Source organism: Canariomyces notabilis, assembly GCF_033297395.1.
Source record: "Canariomyces notabilis strain CBS 508.74 unplaced genomic scaffold N656scaffold_21, whole genome shotgun sequence".
In the NCBI taxonomy this organism is placed as follows: Eukaryota; Fungi; Ascomycota; class Sordariomycetes; order Sordariales; family Chaetomiaceae; genus Canariomyces; species Canariomyces notabilis.
This window is the reverse complement of record NW_027041843.1, coordinates 128375-147127: the sequence shown is the minus strand read 5'-3', so window position 1 is coordinate 147127 and position 18753 is coordinate 128375. Positions and strand designations below refer to the sequence as shown.

The following is an 18753-nucleotide window of genomic DNA, read 5'->3' as shown; positions in this document are numbered from 1 at the left end:
CGGTGCAGGGAGGGAACTTGAGAGGATGGTTCGCGCGGTGCTGAGTTCTTGGGAGAGTGCCTTTAGGTGGGAGGAGGAGGGGGAGAAGTCGAAACCTCCTGGGATTACACCTGTTTCTGTGTAAGTACGTAGTGTCTCTGATGTAAGTTGAGGTAAGTGATTAGGGGGTTGCTGAAAGGGGTGAATAGGGATGGGAATTCTTTACCCAGTCCTCCTGCTTTGGAGACTTCTGCTGCAAGGGTGCCGTTGGCGGTGCCCATCATGGGAGCGCTGATGATGAGGGGGGTTTTGGCGTGGGGGAAGAGCTCGCTGAGCTTCATCTTTGCGGTTGCTAACTACCTAGGTGATTATGTCTCTTACTGTGATTCTGCTGTGGGCTGGTGAGTTATCTCCTCGATGGGTTGAGGAGTGGATTCAGAAGCCAAACCTACTACTAAGTTGTGGGATCATCCCTTTCCTAGTACCGGTAACTCGTCTCCTTGATCTTGCATACAAATATGAACATTACTGCGGGGAAAGTTAAGGTAGGTACAGAGCTAGGTAGCTTACAACAAGCAGCAAAGAGCATCCCACCTACGGAGTATTAGCTCACCGTTCCTACGCCAATTGTTCGACTCACTTTCCGCTTCCGGCTCAGATGGATGCTTTATGTCCTGTCAACCCTGACGCCGCTCGCGTGGCAGACAAACTCGTGTGCTGTGCTACTTAACCAAGCATTTGTATCACGGTCAGCAAAACGCCCGCATGAAGCGATTGTCATCCGGACTGTCAATCCGCAATGCTGATATCGATAGTTGTGCTACTGCCGGAATTGTATTGATCCCTTCTCCCCATCTATTGTCTTCTCGATCACAGATTCTCGCCTTGTCGAGTGTGCCAATCGCGGTGCTGATGAAAGCAATTCTCTTCTGCTGCCGAAAGCCCCTCATTCCAGTCCAGTCTGGCGCTGCCATTCCATGTATATCATGCAGTCGCTCGGGTCTCTGTCCTCATGACCACCTTGCCTTCAAACCAGCTAACCCTTATACTATGCAGAATGCCCGGGATGCTCATCGGGCAAGACAACAAATAAACCACCTCCTCCCTCCGCCAGACCAACAAAAACCTCCAACAACCGTCACCGTCGTGAGCATACAGCCATAAGCATCCACGCGCTCATCATAACCTCGTATTCCCCATCAGGAGCACCAGCAGAGCCCCGTCCCCGACACAGACCACGGCGAAAGTGGTCCACACGGCCAGCCTCCCCAGCAGCGACTGCCGTCCCCAGCGCCGTGAACAGGCCATGCTCAGCGCGGCGCAGGCCAGGCCGAGCGACGTCATGATTCCCAGGGTGACACCGGCGTCTACCTCGAGACGCATCTTGTTGCGCCCCGCAACCACGAGCACGGCGGCGATCCCCATCAGCACAAACGCCACGGCATAGCAAGCCCAGGCGCCCCAGAAAAGCACCCTCTCCCTGTAGTGGGCAATGCGCTGCTCCTCGACGCTCGGCAGCGCCGCTGCGTAGTGCGCGCGGTAGCCCGCGGGGAAGAAAATGGCGCCGCCGCCTTCCTCGGACGAGGACGCGTACCCGTTGTTGTTGTTGTACGACCCGCGCCGGCTGTGCCGGTTGGACGGCCGGTGCCAGCTGCTCTCGTCCTCGGCATCCGTGTCCGCCACCAGCGGCGAGGCGGCCCCGGCCGGGTCCGCACTACCGGGAGGGATGCTGAAGTAGCTTGGTTCGACGGATCGCGTGGTGGCGCCGTAGGTGCTGCGGCTGGCATGGGCCGGGAGGAGAGGGCCGCGCTCGTCGTCTGGATGGCGGCCGGACATCCATGCGTGGAGTTTCCGAGCCGGTGTCGTGAAGAGTGCGCGGAGTGTCTTCATCCCCGGGAAGCCGACTTCTTCGTTGGGGTCGACGTAGATTGCGTACTCGGCATCTGCATCCCGATTGAAATCGCCCGCTTCGCTGCCGCAGTCGTACTCATTCCAGTAACCACCCGCAAATTGCTGCGACTCGGGCACGACCAACGTCTCGCTTGGCGAGATCTGCTCGCTGGGCCGGGGAGAATGCACCGGCTCGGCCGCGTTTGACCCGTCACCGCTCCATTCGGCCGGTGTTGCGGCTGGTGTTGCAGCCTGCAGTGTCTGCAGCAAGTCGTCATACAGAGACTGCAACTGGGAGAAATCGCGCCTCGTGAAACTCTTTGGGTGCGACAGAACGTTATCCTTAAAACGAGATCCCAAGGCCGATGAGCCGGTCCACTTCCTATACTTCTTTAGGATCTTGCGAAATGCGACCACCTGCGCATTCACGAAACGCTGCAGAGAGCGGATGTCGTCGCCGCATCTCAGCAGCACGTGCTCGTACTTGGCAAACCGCTGCCGGCGCTTCAGGGACACAGTCTCGCGTGGCGATGTCGCACAGCGGAGGATTAGGCGATGTATTTTGTTCGACAGATGTTCTGAGCCACCGAGTCAGTCGATTGGTGGAAAACGGTCTGAACAAAAAAAGGGCGGAGGGGAGCATACGCAACCGGCGGGCAATCTCATCGGCCTTGCTGCGGACGAACAGGTCGACCCGGTCATGTTGTCGGCACAACTCGTCGTACAGCTCATCCTCGAACTTGGTCAGTGCTGTGTCCCGATGGCCAGGGATAGCAATGGCGGTCGCTTGGTCCTTGGTGGTGTGCGCCTTGATGTGATGTTTGAGGGAGTTGTAGTCGATGTTATCTGCACCAGTTCAGCCCACGGCCTCGCGCCAGGTTTGATTGGGGATGGAGGGGTAGCGGGGCTGTCACGTACGAAGGCTCCATTGCGGAACTGACTCCTTCTCAAACTGCTCCCCGTATTTCATGAGGTGCTTGTATGGATCCGACGCCGATCGTAAGCTGACTGAGACACTGCAACTGATCCTCAATGCTTAAGATGGATGGTGGCGCGGCGAGTGCCGAGGATGGCGGATGGCAGGAGAGGAGGGCGGTTTGTTGGTTAGGTACCTTACTTGGCTGGACCCGGTTTATCGACGTAATTGAGCGATGATGTTATTGTCGGAAACAAAGTTTCACCCACGGGTTTGGCCTGCGAGTAGAAAGCTTGGGGCTTCGACCAGTTTTGAAACAATGGATAAAAGCAACTGAGCAAACTAAAAGTGAGTGCGAATATTCTGGAACCAACAGTAGCCGCAAGGAGGCGAACAAGTATGGCCGGTCGGCGTCGTGGTGGAATTATAGTAGCGTAAGGACTGCAGGTTCCTTCCATACGAGACGACCAGTACGAAGCTAAGGTACTTCCAAGGTTGTGCACTACGACTTCGGTAGTGGGTCTCCTGGTGGGCTCGCCCTGTGGACCGGCCCCGCTCCAGCGGCAGCCGGTCCAACTTATGCTAGCCGAGCAGTGCCAGGCACAGCCCATGTTCCTGTTCCTTCTCAGAACTTCAGAATTTGCACAACCCAAGGCTTGTTGATCTTGTCAAAGGGCTGCCACATGGAGTTGCGGGTACACGCTAGCACGGAATGTGGGAAGCAGCTCCATCGCAGATTCAGCCAAATTTGCCTAAACTTCAACTTCAATCAATTGGTCATTTTCATTGGTCTGGACCCCCGAGTCCGATCGGTGCTTCCCATTGTCCAACGATATGGAAGTGCTTCTGGGCGGGGAGAAGATGGTCCAGCGGCAGCCCTATAGGCATGTACTGTATTACTGTGAATCTGTGATAGAGTGGCAAAGTACCTACATGAAGGACACCAACTTGAGCAAAAGGTTCCCCTGTTTCGGCCCGCGGATGTGGCAGATGCATGACCAGGTAGCAGCAGCGTCTTCATCAGGACGAGTCTCTGCATTGTGTCACGAGCCCAGCTGCTAAAACTGGTGGGGAGCTTCAACATCCTTGACCGTATTCTTCTCCAACTGCCGCAATATGTATGCTCTGATAGTGCACGGAGGTAGATATATGTACATCACACCATTACACGGTCGTAGCAGATATCTTCGCTGCAAGGTGAGGTCGCGATCCAGCCTTGGCTGCTGTGAAACAGGCTTTCGACTGCGTCTGAACTGCGATGCGCACTACACTTCTTCCGCCACGTGCCTGCAACAATCGCTTTTACTGGCTTGTCGTCCGATTTCCATCTTGACGTCCGTTTGTATGCCATTTGATACCATTGAAGACCCCATTGGATACCAACAAAACCATTATCGCTGGAAAAGGATCTGGCCAGCAGAGGAGAGCAGATTGATCCCCGGCCTACGTCTGCCCGAGAGGGCCGTGACAACTACCCCGCCGCTGCCGCCGGGGTGTAGAGCAGGGATATGATTGCAAGCCTCTCTCTGCCACAAGCGAATCACCAACATCCCTCGAGGGCAGTGATACACGGACGGGAGCGGATGTCGAATAACGTTACACCTTTGGCGTATCATGGTTCCTTATCTTGTAATCGTGGTGTAAGGTACTCCGTGAATGGTTAGCTGGGCGATCTCATTGCGCTTCCCCTGGATTGAAATCGGACACCGTGACGTTAGATATATCCACAGCTCTGTCCGAATGATAGGGAAACGTCTTCGCCAGTGTACACATTGTACTATCCCCATCGTGCGGAATACACGTATACCTACGAAGGTAGTGTATCCGTAGAGCCGTTGCCAAGCGTTGATGACCGGCTGCATCTGGACCCTGAAAAGCTTTTGCGCTCTGACAAACAGATTGCAACACGAAGAGCCAATAAGGTTCAGAGACTGACAGCCTTCTGAGGGAGCGGCATCCGTACCCTGAACCGCCGGCATCGCTTACAAGGTTGACTTATCTTTCCTGTGTCCCAGTTCGAAGTGCGTAGGCCGTACGGAGTACTTCGTATGGAGCCCAGCCTCGGAAGTGCGACTCCTTTTGCGATAGCGTCTGTCTTGATTGGATCTTTTCCTCGGTCAACACTAAAACACCCGGGAGATGGTTGACAGCCGAAGTTTAACCACTACCTACACGTATACACCGGGATTGGTGAGCAGAAGGCTATTGTACAATAGCGTTCCTCGCGTGCTTCACTGGTTTCAGTTGAACTCCATCCGACATGCAGCAGAATGCGACCAAATCAAAGTAGGCAGGTCGTCGCGTGATGCAAAGCCGGCGAAATATTTTTTCTACAGTATATGTTGCCCCACAACATCATGCAGCTGGATCATCGGAGTCACCGGAGTTTGGACAATCCCCAAGTCCAACCACGGATTATTGGCGCGACGGCAACTGCACCCGTCGGCGAGGATGTGCCAGACTTCCGATGCATGGGTTCATGTACGAAGGGTCTACCCTAAGCTCCTCAATAAGACCGAAGGAACATGCATCGTAAAGCGGCAAAGCCTCCATGGCCTGCTAGTGGTATGACTACCTTTCTGTATGCATCTACAAATGATTTATTCGCCTGTAGTTAGATAGTTAGGGATTGTCGCTGTCATGTATTTCCTGTGTAGGCGTGGTATGGCTGGCTGGCTCGAGAACAAGATGACTCCCAGGGTTTGGTGATGGCACCGCCTACCTACCATGATGACTTTCACAATCACCTCCAATAGAGAAGTCTCAAGACGAAGGTGCCTGGCACTCGGCTGCAACTCACCATGCAGTCATGCACGTGTGGTAATGTCCCTGCACGACGCCTCGTGATCTTCTAAGCATGTCGAAGGTCGAAAGAGAATCTCGGCGAGAAGGTTGAGCAAGTCAACTAGAGGCAGGTGACAGATTCGCCGGTCTCAACGAGCACTTCTCATCAACTTCACTGGTTGATGCCTTGACCGACACCACATTCACGTGCCACTTTTCAGCTCAGTTCTGGTTTTCGCGTTCAGACTTCATAGGGCCAGTGGGCACTTGGCAACCCCACAAACGCCTTCCTGAAAACTGTGTTCCGATTGGCCAATCATTGCTCAGCCGCCTCTGGTGGGGCTTGCTCAAGGTAAATTTTTTGGGAAGAACGGGAACTTCAAATGTTCGTTGCACCATTTGCTTGGGTTGGCACATCGGGCCTGAAACGGATGCGTAGCGGCGAAGCATGGCGGGCACTGACAGCACTACGTCAACATCTTCTGTCACTTCCACATCTCATACTCTCACCCACGCCCCAGCCCCAGCCCCAGCCATGGCGCAAGCAAGCGTCGCAGTCGACGGCTCGCCTGTCGCTGTCTTCCTCGACTCGACCGCCCCCTCGAACCGCCATGTCTTCCTTCGCCCGCCGCCTGCGCTTCCAGCCGCTTCTCTTCAGCTGGTAAAGGAAACGTTGGATGTGTTAGCTGGTCAGATTAGCGACCAGCAGCAGTCGAGGCTACGAGAGTCGGGCAAGAAGCGGAAGAGGGATGGCACCCAGCAGAATGCCGCCCCGTTGAAGATCAGGAAGTTGCACATCGAGGGCTTCGACACAAGCCAGGTGTGGCAGCAGGCCAAGAAGATCATTGCAAGCGCGCTGCAAGAGTCAAACCAAGTGCTCACAGAACTTGAGGAAGACCACGAGCTCGAGCAGGTCACCGGCGAGGACGCGGAGAAGTCCAAAGTCATCGAGTTTGGTGAGGATGGATTTGAGGTCGCGTCTGGGGAAGATGGATCCGCTAGTGAGCCCTCTGACGAAGGCAGCGAGGCGGACACTGAGGAATCGGACGAATCAGACGATGAAGGCGCCAGCCTTGACAATGAAGACAGTGGGCTATTGGATTTCGAGGCGGAGGAAAATAGCGACGAAGAGGGCGAAGGGGATGGAGAAGAGGTAGAGAGTGAAGATGAGGATATTGAGGGTGAGGATGGGAAAGATCGCGAGGACGACGGGACAGAAGAATTCGTTCAGGATCCCTTCGGCCTCAATGACGGGTTTTTCTCAATAGACGACTTCAACAAGCAAACCCAATGGTTTGAAGATCAGGATGCGCGCGCAGACCCCAACACGGACCATGTCAGCGATGAAGAGTCGATCGACTGGCATGCGGATCCCTTCTCGCTATCACAGAAACCTGGCATGAAAGGGGCAGATGATGTCGATGATGATGACAGATCGGACGTGGATATGGACGAAGACGTGGACGAGGGCGCGCCTTCGTTCAGCAAGAAAGAACTGGAAAATATGGATGATGAGAGCGACGATGATGTCGGAGTCAATGGCCTGCAAAACGATCTAAACGACATGGCTCTAGACCTGAACGCCAATGACATCTTCTACAAAGATTTCTTCGCTCCACCGCCAAAAAAGAAGAAGCCTGGGAGCGCCCGGAAGCCTCGAACCTTAGCCGAGCCTTCGAGGCCAGCGCAGGAGGATGTCGAAAGGGCAGAGAACGACGTCCGCCGCGACCTCTTTGAAGATTTATCAGAGCGGTCCGATTCCGAGGACCCTCTGTCAGACGTCTCGGCCGGTGATCCCAAATCGCGAAGGTCAGCTCATGAGAGGAGGCAGGCCAAGCTGGCTGAGGAGATCCGTAAGCTCGAGGCCGAGCTTGTGGCCAAGCGGGCTTGGACCCTCGCCGGTGAGGCAGCAGCAGTGGACCGACCGGTCAACTCTTTGTTGGAAGAGGATCTGGAGTTTGAGCACGTCGGAAAACCTGTTCCCATCATCACGGAAGAAGTCTCCGAGACCATCGAGGAACTCATCAAGCGCCGTATTCTTGCCCATGAGTTTGACGAGGTGCTTCGTCGGCGACCAGACACGCTCGGCAATCCTCACAACGCTCGGCGCGGGCTGGTGGACGTTGAGGATACCAAGGGCAAGCAAAGTCTAGCCGAAATTTACGAGGAGGAGCATGTCAAGAAGGCGAACCCCGGCGCCTACATCAGCCAGGCTGACGAGAAGCTGCGGCGCGACGAGGAAGAAATCAAAAACATGTGGAAAGAAATAAGTGCCAAGCTGGACGCCCTCAGCAGCTGGCATTACAAACCCAAGCCGGCGGCGCCGACTCTCACTGTTGTTGCCGACGTTGCCACGGTCGCCATGGAGGATGCACAGCCTACGACTGCCCAGGGCGTGGCGGGAGGCGAGAGCATGATCGCGCCGCAGGAGGTGTATGCGCCGGGCAAGGACACGGCTGAGAAGGGCGAGGTGGTTGCCAAGAGCGGTCTGCCGGTAGCCCGGCAAGAAATGAGCCGCGAGGAGAAGCTGCGTCGGCGTAGGCGCGAGAAGGAGAGGATCCGCAAGGCTGGCGGAATCGACGCAAAGAAGCCCGTTAGCAAGAAGGCCCAGGCTCAGCGGCAGACCTTGAACGATCTGAAAACGGGCGGGGTCAAGGTCATAAACCGCAAAGGCGAGGTGGTGGGCCTGGATGGGAAAAAGGTGGTTGAGCAAAAGGGGCATCAATCTAGCGGTGCATTCAAGCTGTGATGTACTGTAGTTGAAATACGATACCTGCTGGTTTAGTGGGTTTGGACGCTTGCCTTTTTCTCGGAGACGGCATTTAGAAGTGCTGTTTACTACACTTGATCATAAACATCACATTCATCTACCTCCTCAGCAAGAGCTCGGCTGTAGGATTCCCTTCAAACTCCAACAGCGCCTGTGGTGATGGCAGATCCAGCCCCGAGCCAGCACACATCGGAGGGGAGGGGATCCACATGTAATACGTAGCTCCCGTGGTTATTACCAGACGGAAAGAAAGAATGGAATCGGTGACGTGAATTGAGATGGCAAATGCCGCCGGAAAATAAGTGTGTGGAAAGTGGGACCACTCCCCCTCCTGACCAATAATGGCCGGCCAATTTCTACTTCGAACTCTGGCCCGAGCTTTGAGAGGCGAAATGCACTCGGGACATCAACGCAACGACGGTTAACAATCGCCCATCTTGTCCGTGGGGGAGGGCCCTTTTTTACTTTCAATCTCCTCATCCTACTCGCCCCTCTCCACTCCTTACCGATATTTCTAAACATGCTATCTTCAGCGAGGACAGGCGCCTCGCTAGCCCTGCGAGGTGGGTTTGCCGACGCCGACCGAGGCAATAAGTCTCTTTGCTGGCTGGGCAGGGCGCTGACAGTTCCAAAAACACAGCGAGGCCAACAACCACCCAACTCATCCCCTTCCGCGCCGCCGCCGCCATCTCGTCGTCCTCTAGGAAGGATGCCGCGACCGCAGTCCAGCCGCACGGCGGATACGGCATCGCCAAGCGCGAACGCAAGGAAGTCCCCCTTGCGAGCCAGGAACCCACCAAGGGTCTGGTCCAATATGCGCTGTACGTTTCTCTCCTGTTGTCTGATGACGACGACGATGGCGATGATGATTTTCTACACCTTCACCTCTGCTAACACTCAAGATGCAGCACAACACTCGACATCATGACCAACTGGGCGCGCCAGTCCTCCCTTTGGCCCATGACCTTTGGGCTGGCGTGCTGCGCCGTTGAGATGATGCACCTGTCGACGCCACGCTACGACCAAGACAGGCTGGGCATCATCTTCCGTGCCTCCCCCCGCCAGTCCGACGTCATGATTGTCGCCGGCACCCTGACCAACAAGATGGCGCCCGCCCTGCGCCAGGTCTATGACCAGATGCCCGAGCCGCGCTGGGTCATTTCCATGTATGTTTTGCTTGTTTCCTCGCTGGTATTCCCTTGGGGAAAGGAAGTGGGTGAGTGGTTTCTTTTGCTGACGAACATGACTACTTCAGGGGCTCTTGCGCAAACGGCGGCGGCTATTATCACTACAGTTACAGCGTCGTGCGTGGGTGTGACCGGATTGTGCCCGTCGATGTCTACGTCCCCGGCTGCCCGCCTACTAGCGAGGCGCTGATGTACGGTATCTTCCAGCTGCAGAGGAAGATGCGGAACACCAAGATCACGAGGATGTGGTATCGGAAGTAGAGAATGGCAACAGGGCTTGCGGGAAAGGAAATTGGGAAGGGAGGGAACGTAGTAACATATGGGAATGCTGATTTTGGTCGCGGCGCGTATTATCATGGCGGTCTTTCGTCGTGGATTGGGAGCTTGAGAGACTAACTGGAGTTGTTAGGTGGCGTCTCAGAGGATTGTGCCCACTCAATACCTTCTGACGTCTCTCTTGTTGACGCTGTACATACGATATAGAACTGCCCGGGAACAAAATGTTGCGGCGCACAGTATGCTTATCCCTAGGCTGAGCGCTCCGCCAACACCATACTGGGAATAGGATTTGAACAGTCTTTTCTTGGGTCTGATTGAAGGAGGTTGGCAACTAGAAGGGCATATGTTTGCATGGACATACTGCAGTCCGCACGCAGAGACAACAGGATTACGCGGGTATAATGAAATGCTTCCATCCAGATATCAATAGCTATGAAGACGATCCAGTCCTGTCCGGTCCATCCCAAACCTCGTGCTCCAGAACGCCACGGTTATCAGTCTACCAAAACGATGTCTGTAACGCCGAATAATCTACAAGCCAAATCCCTTTGCAGCACCCCAAGGCGCCTGGACACCCTAGGTGCGCAAAGTAAGCATTCATCATCCCATCCTCTTGTCATCGTCAGCCGAAGCTGGCTGGTCGCCCAGGTCAGGGTTCAGGTAGTTCGCGTCCTCGGCAGCCTCGTACTCGGCAATGAGATCAGCAACCACCTCCTTGGCCTCGTCGAACTCGCTGAGATTATCCGCGAACGGCGCTGTCTTTTTGTACCCTTCCAAAAAGGCATTTCTCTTCCGCATGCCCTCGTATTGCCTGTAAATTCTCTTAAAGAGCTGCAAGGATGGGTCAGCGGCGCGCGGGGCATCTTCACAAACCACGAGAAAATCTTACAGTGGCAATGCTGGTATGGTTGGCCAACATCAGGCCGCTGACGCGGTGGGCCATGGGGATATAGGGGCTTCTCTTGGTCAGCGCCACCTGGATGCTCGCGGGGCCCCAGGGGATAAAGGTCGCTAGACGGCGCTCCCGGATGCGCAGCAGGCTCTTATGCACGTCCGTCGGGTCGACCTCGCCCTGGATGACGTTTAGGATGGAAATGTAGCAGCTCTTCTTTCCCGGCACCGTGGACACCATGCGGTTCTTTGGCTGCAGCAGCCGCCGCATGACGTCCAAGACCGTAGTCTTGCGCACCGTCTTGGCCTGCTCGACCTGGTCGCCGGTGAATGGCGTGTACGCGGTCATGAGGAAGTGGCAGCGCGGGGTGGGGATCAGCGAGGCGAGGATGCTGACGAGGTCGTTGTGCATGTAGCCGGGGTACCGGAGCGTGGTGGTACTCGCCGACATGACCGTCGACACTAGCTGGTTTGTCTGCTGGAATGACGGCTCCTGCATATGGAGCCTGTCCGCGGCGATGCGGGAGAGGGCGCCGTTGTCAAGCACAACGACCGAGTCCGCGTTTTGCGTTAGCCTCCTCATCGTCAGCATGCTGTTGTATGGATGCACAACGACGTCCCCTGAGTTGGTCGTGTCCGGAAAGACCGAGTATGTGTGTATGATTTTTTTGGGGAAGTGGTCGTTTAACCGTTCTAGAAGAAAGGATCCCAAGCCGGACCCTGTGCCTCCAGCGATGGAGTGCAGCATCATGAAGCCCTGGTCATCCGTGAGTGAAGGTTGCAGCGAGGGAGGCCGTTTATCGCCGGCTGCTTACCTCAAGCGAGTCACTACCGTCCGCTTCCCGGTCGATCATCTCCATGATCTCCTCATGCACCGACTCTCCCGTCTGGTATCCATCGCCCCAGTTGTTTCCAGCACCGACGCCGTTTTTCCCAACGTAGAAATTCTCGGGATTATAGATATTTCTGTATGGACCCGTTTGGATCCCATGAATCACCTAAGCCCAAGCCTTAGCAAGCATACGCGGCAATCCAGCCCACAGCAGGCAAGGCGTACCCGTGGTTCGAGGTCGATGAGGATCGCCCTGGGGATGTACCGTGTGTCATCGCTCTGATAGTAGAAGACATCCTTCCGATCACCGCCCTCGGTAGCAAAATCCTCTAGGTTCCCATCTTGGCTGATACCGTGCTCCTGGCAGAGTTGCTGCCAGAACTGGCTGCCGACTTTGCGCGGTCAAGTTAGCATCGTCCTGATTCAATCTCGACGCTGGCTACGGCGCTCCAGGGAGGAAACCGACTGCTGTTGCCGCACTGGCCTGCCTGAATAGTAATTATCTCTCTGGACCGTCGTTAGAGCTCTGAACTTTTCAGCTTTAGAGTAGTAGGATGGTCTACCTAGGCATTTTGATAGCAGTGCTGCTTGGTGGTGGGAGATTGCTATACGTAGGTGCTTAAACATACGACGCGTCGTCTGCACTAGACGCGAATTTGGACCCCGCCAAAACGGCCGACGAGGGGCAACCTTGAGGGCTGCCAAGGCCTGCAATTACACTCCCGGAACACTTTACGTATGTACGTTACTGTACCATACACGGCAGAGCATATCCATCTGCATGTAAAAATGGGTAAGTTGTGCATTTGAAACAACATTAGGAGCACGATGAACCTTTTGCGAAGTTTGACGACTTGGGACCCGATTGATCGGGCCTCTGGACTTTGATACTGTGTGAGTATGGTAGTTCAAGGGAGCAGCGGGCATTTCGCACTCTCATGTACCCTATAATTAACCTTAGGACCAAACACCAACCTGGAAGTTGGTCCCGTCTAACAGAATCAGTAGTCAGCGTAATACATAGGAACAATTGCGATTGTTACACCTTTGAAAGTGGCCTCATTCTCTTCGTACACATCGTATTGTTCGTTTCGCAGCTGGGTGTTGAAACCTGAAACATGGGCCGGAGAAGTGATGTGATGGGGCTGTGGGGCTATCTCCACAAGGCCTAATTTGCGGTGCGCGGATCCACGTGTAGCGACCCATCACCCCTGTGGTCCAAGACCGCTCAGCAGCATCGGCCGCCCTGTTCCATTCCACACTCCAAGCAACACATGCAATTGACAGCTCTCTTGTCTATAACTCCGCTTCTCAACGCTCTTCACCACGAAGATATCTCTCTGTATCTGGCACTATATATCACGACGCGTCCGGGCAGTACATGCTCCTTGGAAGACTGAGCTCTCGCTGTGCCGCTCACTCCTCGTCGAGGTGTCCAAAGGATTTGTTGGTGTAACCGTGTTCGCATTTGGCCGCTGTTTCTGAGTGGAAGGTTCGGCTCGGATGACTGCAGCATGTTTCGTTATTAAGGGCCCCGACAATTCGTCTGCGGGATCCGACAGCTAGCGGACAGTGCTATTTGGCCGGAGATTCTTCCGCTGTGGATCGCATCTCTCAAGATGGCTGAAACGACACGAGCAGAGCCTGCCGGCAGCGCACGAAGAGAGACTACATTGTCCTCCGGTACATTCAATGAATTACCGACGATCCCTCAAGCCAAGGTCCTTGACTCCGCCTCCCCGCTTGGTTCCGACCATGTCGACTTCGCGGGAAATCCGGATTCCCTTCGCGCACTGAGAATCGCCGAGAACGAGCCAGCCGATTACTTGGATGTATCCGCTCGCAATGACGAGCCAGCGCAGCTTCCTGACCGTGGCAACGCTCTGGGCATTGATGTGTCGCCGGACTCCGCCCTCCCCACTCCAGCCGATGTCCGACATGTTCCGGAATCCTCCTCGTCTACGGCCGGGCAGAAGAACGTGCAGTTTGCCGAAGACGACGCCGTTGCGGAACCGCCAGCAGCACACTCGAGGGCAGCCTCCTGGGACACAAGGGAGGCTCTAGGCAGGCTTCGAGGGTCGGGTTTTATGGCCAAGCTGAAAGAACTTGCGAGTCCGAGCATATCCCAGTCTCCTAGGATGCCAGGCATGACCCCCGAGATGGCCTCTATGACAAGCTCGCCAACGGCACACCGACAGACGCCTCGGCTTACACGCGCGGTTGACGAGGGTAGCGACGTCGATGCAGACGCCGAGGAAACTGCCGACGAGACCGTTGCGGGCCCCTCGAAGGGGAAGCAAAAGAGAAAAAGACGGATGCGGAAGCCGAGAATTCAATCGCATTCCACGCCAAACACGCCTCAAATCAGTTCGCTGGGCCATGAGATATCCAATCCGCACGGGCGTCTCTCTTTTCTGCGGCGTGCTACATTGACGGGCGCTGAAGAGCATGGTTTCTCCGAAGGTGAAGGCCGTGACCGCCTCACGAAGGAGCGGGGTGCGAAGAGAGGACCGTACTGGATTCGTAGAGCCGGCGACGAAGCTGAGGATGTCGACAGTCCATCGAGCCTGAGACCAAGCCACCACTTTAGACGCCTGTCCGCACTTGGGGGTGGCGCGTCTGACGGGGACGCGATGAGTCCTAGGAGGCCCTTCTTTGGGGCAGACAAAGCGTCAACTTTTGGTGTGCAGAGATGGCGGCAGGTCAAGGGTGCCTTGAAGCTCTTGCGTCAGAAGAAGGAAGAGCAGTTCGACTTCACAAAATCTGCAGAGCTGATGGCAGAGCTCCGAGCGGTTGCCCCAGCCGTTCTGATGTTCGCAAGCATGATCCAGCGCGATGAGCATGGAAACAAGAAAATACCCGTTCTGCTCGAGCAGCTGAGGCTGCGAATCAAAGAAAGTGCCCCCGCTCCGGGCAAAGACAGCGAGAGACATTGGCTGTTTACCATTCAGCTAGAGTACGGGAGCGGCCCAAGCCAGATGAAATGGACGATCAAGAGGACCATCAAGGACATTCTGAACCTGCACTGGAAGTACAAGCTGGCTCGAGGCAATGAGGGATTCCCGTCAAACCGCCTCGAAGGTACTGCCAGGCCCAAGCAGCCGAGCTTCCCCTTGTCAGCCTTCCCCTATCTTCGCGGTGTCAGAGGGTTGGATGACAACGAGGAAGAGGACCAGAACAATAACAATAATAACAACAACCCTAACACTGATGTACGCACCGATGTGCCTCCCGCCGAAGAGACGGCCGGTGAGATGACAGCGGGCGAGGGAACGGTTCATGAAGGCACTGATGCAGAAGACCGGTTGCCAATGCGCAGAAAGCGGTCCCGCATGCCCTATCTCGGCGGCCGTCGGAAAACGCCGACACTTGGCTCGCATGCCGATTTCAACCAGATCATTGCTGAGGCAGCCGCGCAGAGAAGGAGATATATTGAAAGGCAGCAGCGGACGCTAGAAAAGTATCTTCAAGACATGATTCACTGGCTCATGTTCAGAGCCGACAGCAACCGTCTTTGCCGCTTCCTCGAACTCTCTGCTCTAGGAGTCCGTCTCGCCGCCGAGGGTAGCTACCACGGAAAGGAGTGCTACCTTCACATCCAGTCATCCAAGGGCCTCGATTTTCGACGAGTGCTGACGCCTGGGAAAGTGATTGCCAGGCATAGCCGTAAGTGGTTCTTAGTACGGCAGAGCTACATTGTTTGCGTCGAGTCACCCGAAAACATGAACATCTACGATGTCTACCTTGTCGATTCCAAGTTTCAGATCGTCTGCAAAAAGAACAAGGAGAAGCAGGCTGCCTCCAAAAGCCAGCAAGGAGACGAAGATATCGAGAACTTGGATTTATCCGCTCGCCCGCCTGCCACCAAGCACCACACAATAAAGATTGTCACGTCGGAGCGTAAGGTGAAGCTCTTTTCTCCCAACCAACACCTCATTGCGCAGTTCGAGGAATCCATTTTGGAGATGCTCAAGAACACCCCTTGGCATCGCGAGAACCGCTTCGGTAGCTTCGCGCCCGTTCGGACCGGCGTGTATGCGCAATGGCTGGTGGATGGTCGGGATTACATGTGGAATGTCTCTCGTGCCATCAGCATGGCGAAAGACGTCATTTACATCCACGATTGGTGGTTGAGTCCCGAACTGTACATGAGACGACCGGCCTGCATCAGCCAGAAGTGGCGTCTCGACCGACTGCTTCAGCGCAAGGCAGCCGAAGGAGTCAAGATTTTTGTCATTGTCTACCGCAACGTTGAGGCTGCCATTCCCATTGATTCCGAGTACACAAAGTTCTCTCTTCTCAACCTGCATCCGAACATATTCATCCAGCGCTCGCCGCATCAGTTCAAGAAGAACCAGTTCTTCTTTGCCCACCACGAAAAGATATGCATTGTCGATCACGACATTGCCTTCGTTGGAGGTATCGATCTTTGTTTCGGCCGATGGGATTGCCCGCAGCATCCCCTTGTGGATGACAAGCCGACGGGTTTCGAACCCCAGGACGGGCCCAAGGACGCTGAGCACTGCCAGCTGTTTCCTGGGAAAGACTACTCGAACCCACGGAAGCTGGATTTCTTTAGACTGCATGACCCGTACGAAGAGATGTACGACAGGTCAAGAGTACCGCGTATGCCCTGGCACGATATCGCCATGCAGGTCGTAGGTCAGCCGGCACGAGACCTAACTCGCCATTTTGTCCAACGATGGAATTATGTTCGACGAGGCCGCAAGCCAACCCGGCCTACCCCTTTCCTCCTACCTCCCCCGGATTGCAACCCTGAGGATCTTGAGGCGGTCGGTCTGAATGGCACCTGCGAAGTGCAAATCCTCCGCTCAGCCTCAACCTGGTCGCTTGGCACAGAGCACACCGAGCACAGTATTCAATCGGCCTATATCAAAATGATTGAAGAGTCGGATCATTTTGTTTACATGGAGAACCAGTTCTTCATCACGAGTACCGAGACGCTCAATACGAAGATCACCAACGGCATCGGCGATGCCCTCGTAAACCGCATTATACGGGCGCACGAAAATAACGAGGATTGGCGTGCTGTTATCATTATACCGCTGATGCCTGGCTTCCAGAACGAGGTAAATGACCAGGACGGTAGCAGTGTCCGGCTGATTCTGCAGTGCCAGTACCGGAGTATCTGCAGAGGAGAGCACTCAATCTTTGGGCGTTTGCGAGCCGCCGGTATCGAACCGGAGGATTACATCCAGTTCTTCAGTCTCCGGCAGTGGGGCAAGTTTCCCAGCAATATCCTCACGACTGAGCAGTTGTACATACACGCCAAGTGCATCATTGTCGACGACCGTGTTGCTCTGATTGGATCTGCGAACATCAACGAACGATCGCTTCTGGGAAACCGAGACTCTGAAGCGGCTGCAATTGTTCGTGACACGGACATGATCTGGTCAACCATGGCAGGGCGTCCTTACCTCGTCGGGCGATTCGCTCATACGCTGCGCCTCCGGCTGATGAGAGAGCATCTTGGTCTCGACGTTGATGAGATTCTTGAAGAGGAGCGTCAGACTGACCTGGACCGCGCAGAAGAATTCAAAGCGGAGATGGATCGTATTTACAACGAGGAGGACTCGGACCTCTCGCCGGTGGCGGAAGGTTCCAGGCGGCCAAAGTCGTCGCACGTTGAGCCACCTGAGACTCCACTCACACCCCACGAGCATCATACCTTCAATCACGATGCGGACGCGCAGGAGCGTCGGAGTCGGAAGCGCACGTTGTCGAGAGGCTCGAAGGGCAAAGGACCGGTGTCCAAAGCATATCCGGAATTCCCCGTGGAGCAGCACGAGAAGGAAGTCAAAGGATTTGGCCCCGACCATTGGGTGTTGGCGCGAGAAGAAGGCCTTGACCAAGGTAGAGATTCCGTCGTTGTCAGCGACCGTGAGGTGCTGGTGCATGACATATCGGCAGAAGGGAAGGGGACAATTGAAAGCCCGAAGCGTGCGCACACCTTGCGCCGCTCATCCACCGCTGTATCTTCTGACGGCGGAGTCGGTAATGACGGCATGCCGCCCGTTCCCGCATTCGACAGGCGGACGACCGAACAGCTCGGGCTCCCGCGGGTGAATCAGCTGCCTTCGCTACCCGTTCTTGACGACACCGACATTGGAGGGCCTCCTGTCAGGCAGGATGCCGCAGGCAAGCCGTGTCGCAGCCGGACAAATTCGCTGGCCATGGACATTAAGCCAGCCGATATACACAAGGATTGCATGCGTGACCCTCTCAATACGTCATTCTATGACGATGTCTGGTGCCGGGTCGCCGAGAACAACACAAGAATATACCGGCGCGTCTTTCGGTGCATGCCTGATTCGGAGGCGACGAGTTGGGCGGAGTACAAGGAATTCAACGCTTACAATAAGCGGTTCCTGGATAGCATGGACAGTCAGCGCCCGAGCGAGGAAACGGAGAAGCCTGCTGTTCCCGGGTCTCCTCAAAACCAAGCCGCGGCGGGCGCTGGAATTGGCGCTCCGGGTCCTGTTACCGTTGAAAAAGCCATGACGGAGAAGCTGACGAGCCCTCTGCAAAGTGTGGCAAGGGCCGCTGTCGGCGAGCATGCCCGGCCGGACTCTGCATTGGACGAGAAGCAGGCGCTGAGCGAAGATCTAACGGACAGAGGCCCACCGAAGGAGACAGGGCCAAACCGCGACCCTGAGAAGGCCGCCGCTAGAGCGCACGACTTGGTCAGTGATGCAGTCAACTCAAGCCGCGACACATTACCAGCGGCTGAGCTGCTGCGACCTGATAGCAACCGTAGGGAGCGACGCTTGACGGTTTCGACTCAGGAGAAGCCACCACGAACGAGCGGCAGCGCGGGTTCCGGTGTCAATGCCAACGGAGGGGGCAATATGACTACGGACGGGCAGCAGGCCAACGTCAAGGTGGAGGGGTCTCAGAGACGCAGGCGGAGGGCGACAACTAGGGGTAGTCGACGCGGATTCAACGCAACAGAGGAACTGCTTTCGCGGGCTGAAGCCGAGGGGTTGCTCAACATGACGCAAGGCACCCTCGTGCAGTTCCCGTATGACTGGTTGGTGGTGGAAGAGACGAATGGCAACTGGCTGTTCCAGGTTGACCAGGTGGCGCCGCTGGCGATATAGTGAGTGCTTTTGTCCTCTTCTCTCTGTCTTGGTTGGATGCGCTAACTCCCCTACAGCAACTGAATCCCATTCTCATCATGTGGGCTTGTGCCATGAAGGATAAG

The 18753-nt window shown here is 55.5% G+C and overlaps 6 protein-coding genes across 6 annotated transcripts in view; 3 read left to right on the top strand and 3 right to left on the bottom strand.

Moving 5' to 3' along the window:
- Nucleotides 1-458, bottom strand: part of N656DRAFT_758045 (inosine monophosphate dehydrogenase) — a gene marked incomplete at its 3' end in the record, with an annotated part of 1621 nt that extends 1163 nt beyond the window's left edge. Inside the window, exons 1-2 of the mRNA XM_064813167.1 lie at nt 206-458; nt 18-110 (exon numbers count right to left, since the gene is read on the bottom strand). Coding sequence (XP_064667634.1) covers nt 18-110; nt 206-320 — 208 coding nt within the window. The 5' untranslated portion in view covers nt 321-458. The remainder of the gene's footprint in view (nt 1-17; nt 111-205) is intronic.
- A 700-nt stretch (nt 459-1158) lies between these two features.
- Nucleotides 1159-2839, bottom strand: N656DRAFT_714544 (SPX-domain-containing protein; the record flags this gene model as incomplete). Its single annotated transcript, XM_064811983.1, has 3 exons — nt 1159-2447; nt 2515-2715; nt 2788-2839. 3 exons carry the CDS (start codon nt 2837-2839, stop codon nt 1159-1161), a joined length of 1542 nt encoding a protein of 513 aa, XP_064667633.1.
- A 3265-nt stretch (nt 2840-6104) lies between these two features.
- Nucleotides 6105-8318, top strand: N656DRAFT_800321 (Mpp10 protein; the record flags this gene model as incomplete). Its single annotated transcript, XM_064817999.1, has 1 exon — nt 6105-8318. The coding sequence occupies one exon, from the start codon at nt 6105-6107 to the stop codon at nt 8316-8318; it is 2214 nt and encodes a 737-aa protein (XP_064667632.1).
- Nucleotides 8319-8713: 395 nt separating this feature from the next.
- Nucleotides 8714-10253, top strand: N656DRAFT_782092 (NADH-quinone oxidoreductase). The gene is made up of 4 exons (XM_064815696.1): nt 8714-8902; nt 8980-9160; nt 9248-9505; nt 9595-10253. The coding sequence occupies exons 1-4, from the start codon at nt 8860-8862 to the stop codon at nt 9785-9787; spliced, it is 675 nt and encodes a 224-aa protein (XP_064667631.1). The 5' UTR covers nt 8714-8859; the 3' UTR covers nt 9788-10253.
- On the bottom strand, nt 10155-12173 carry N656DRAFT_782090 (tubulin-domain-containing protein). The gene is made up of 6 exons (XM_064815695.1): nt 12092-12173; nt 11995-12035; nt 11754-11920; nt 11512-11694; nt 10695-11453; nt 10155-10636 (listed from the first exon to the last, which is right to left on the bottom strand). The coding sequence occupies exons 1-6, from the start codon at nt 12097-12099 to the stop codon at nt 10406-10408; spliced, it is 1389 nt and encodes a 462-aa protein (XP_064667630.1). The 5' UTR covers nt 12100-12173; the 3' UTR covers nt 10155-10405.
- Nucleotides 12174-13147: 974 nt separating this feature from the next.
- Nucleotides 13148-18712, top strand: N656DRAFT_770454 (phospholipase D; the record flags this gene model as incomplete). The annotated part of the gene is made up of 2 exons (XM_064813777.1): nt 13148-18648; nt 18706-18712. 2 exons carry the CDS (start codon nt 13148-13150, stop codon nt 18710-18712), a joined length of 5508 nt encoding a protein of 1835 aa, XP_064667629.1.
- Nucleotides 18713-18753: the final 41 nt, after the last annotated feature.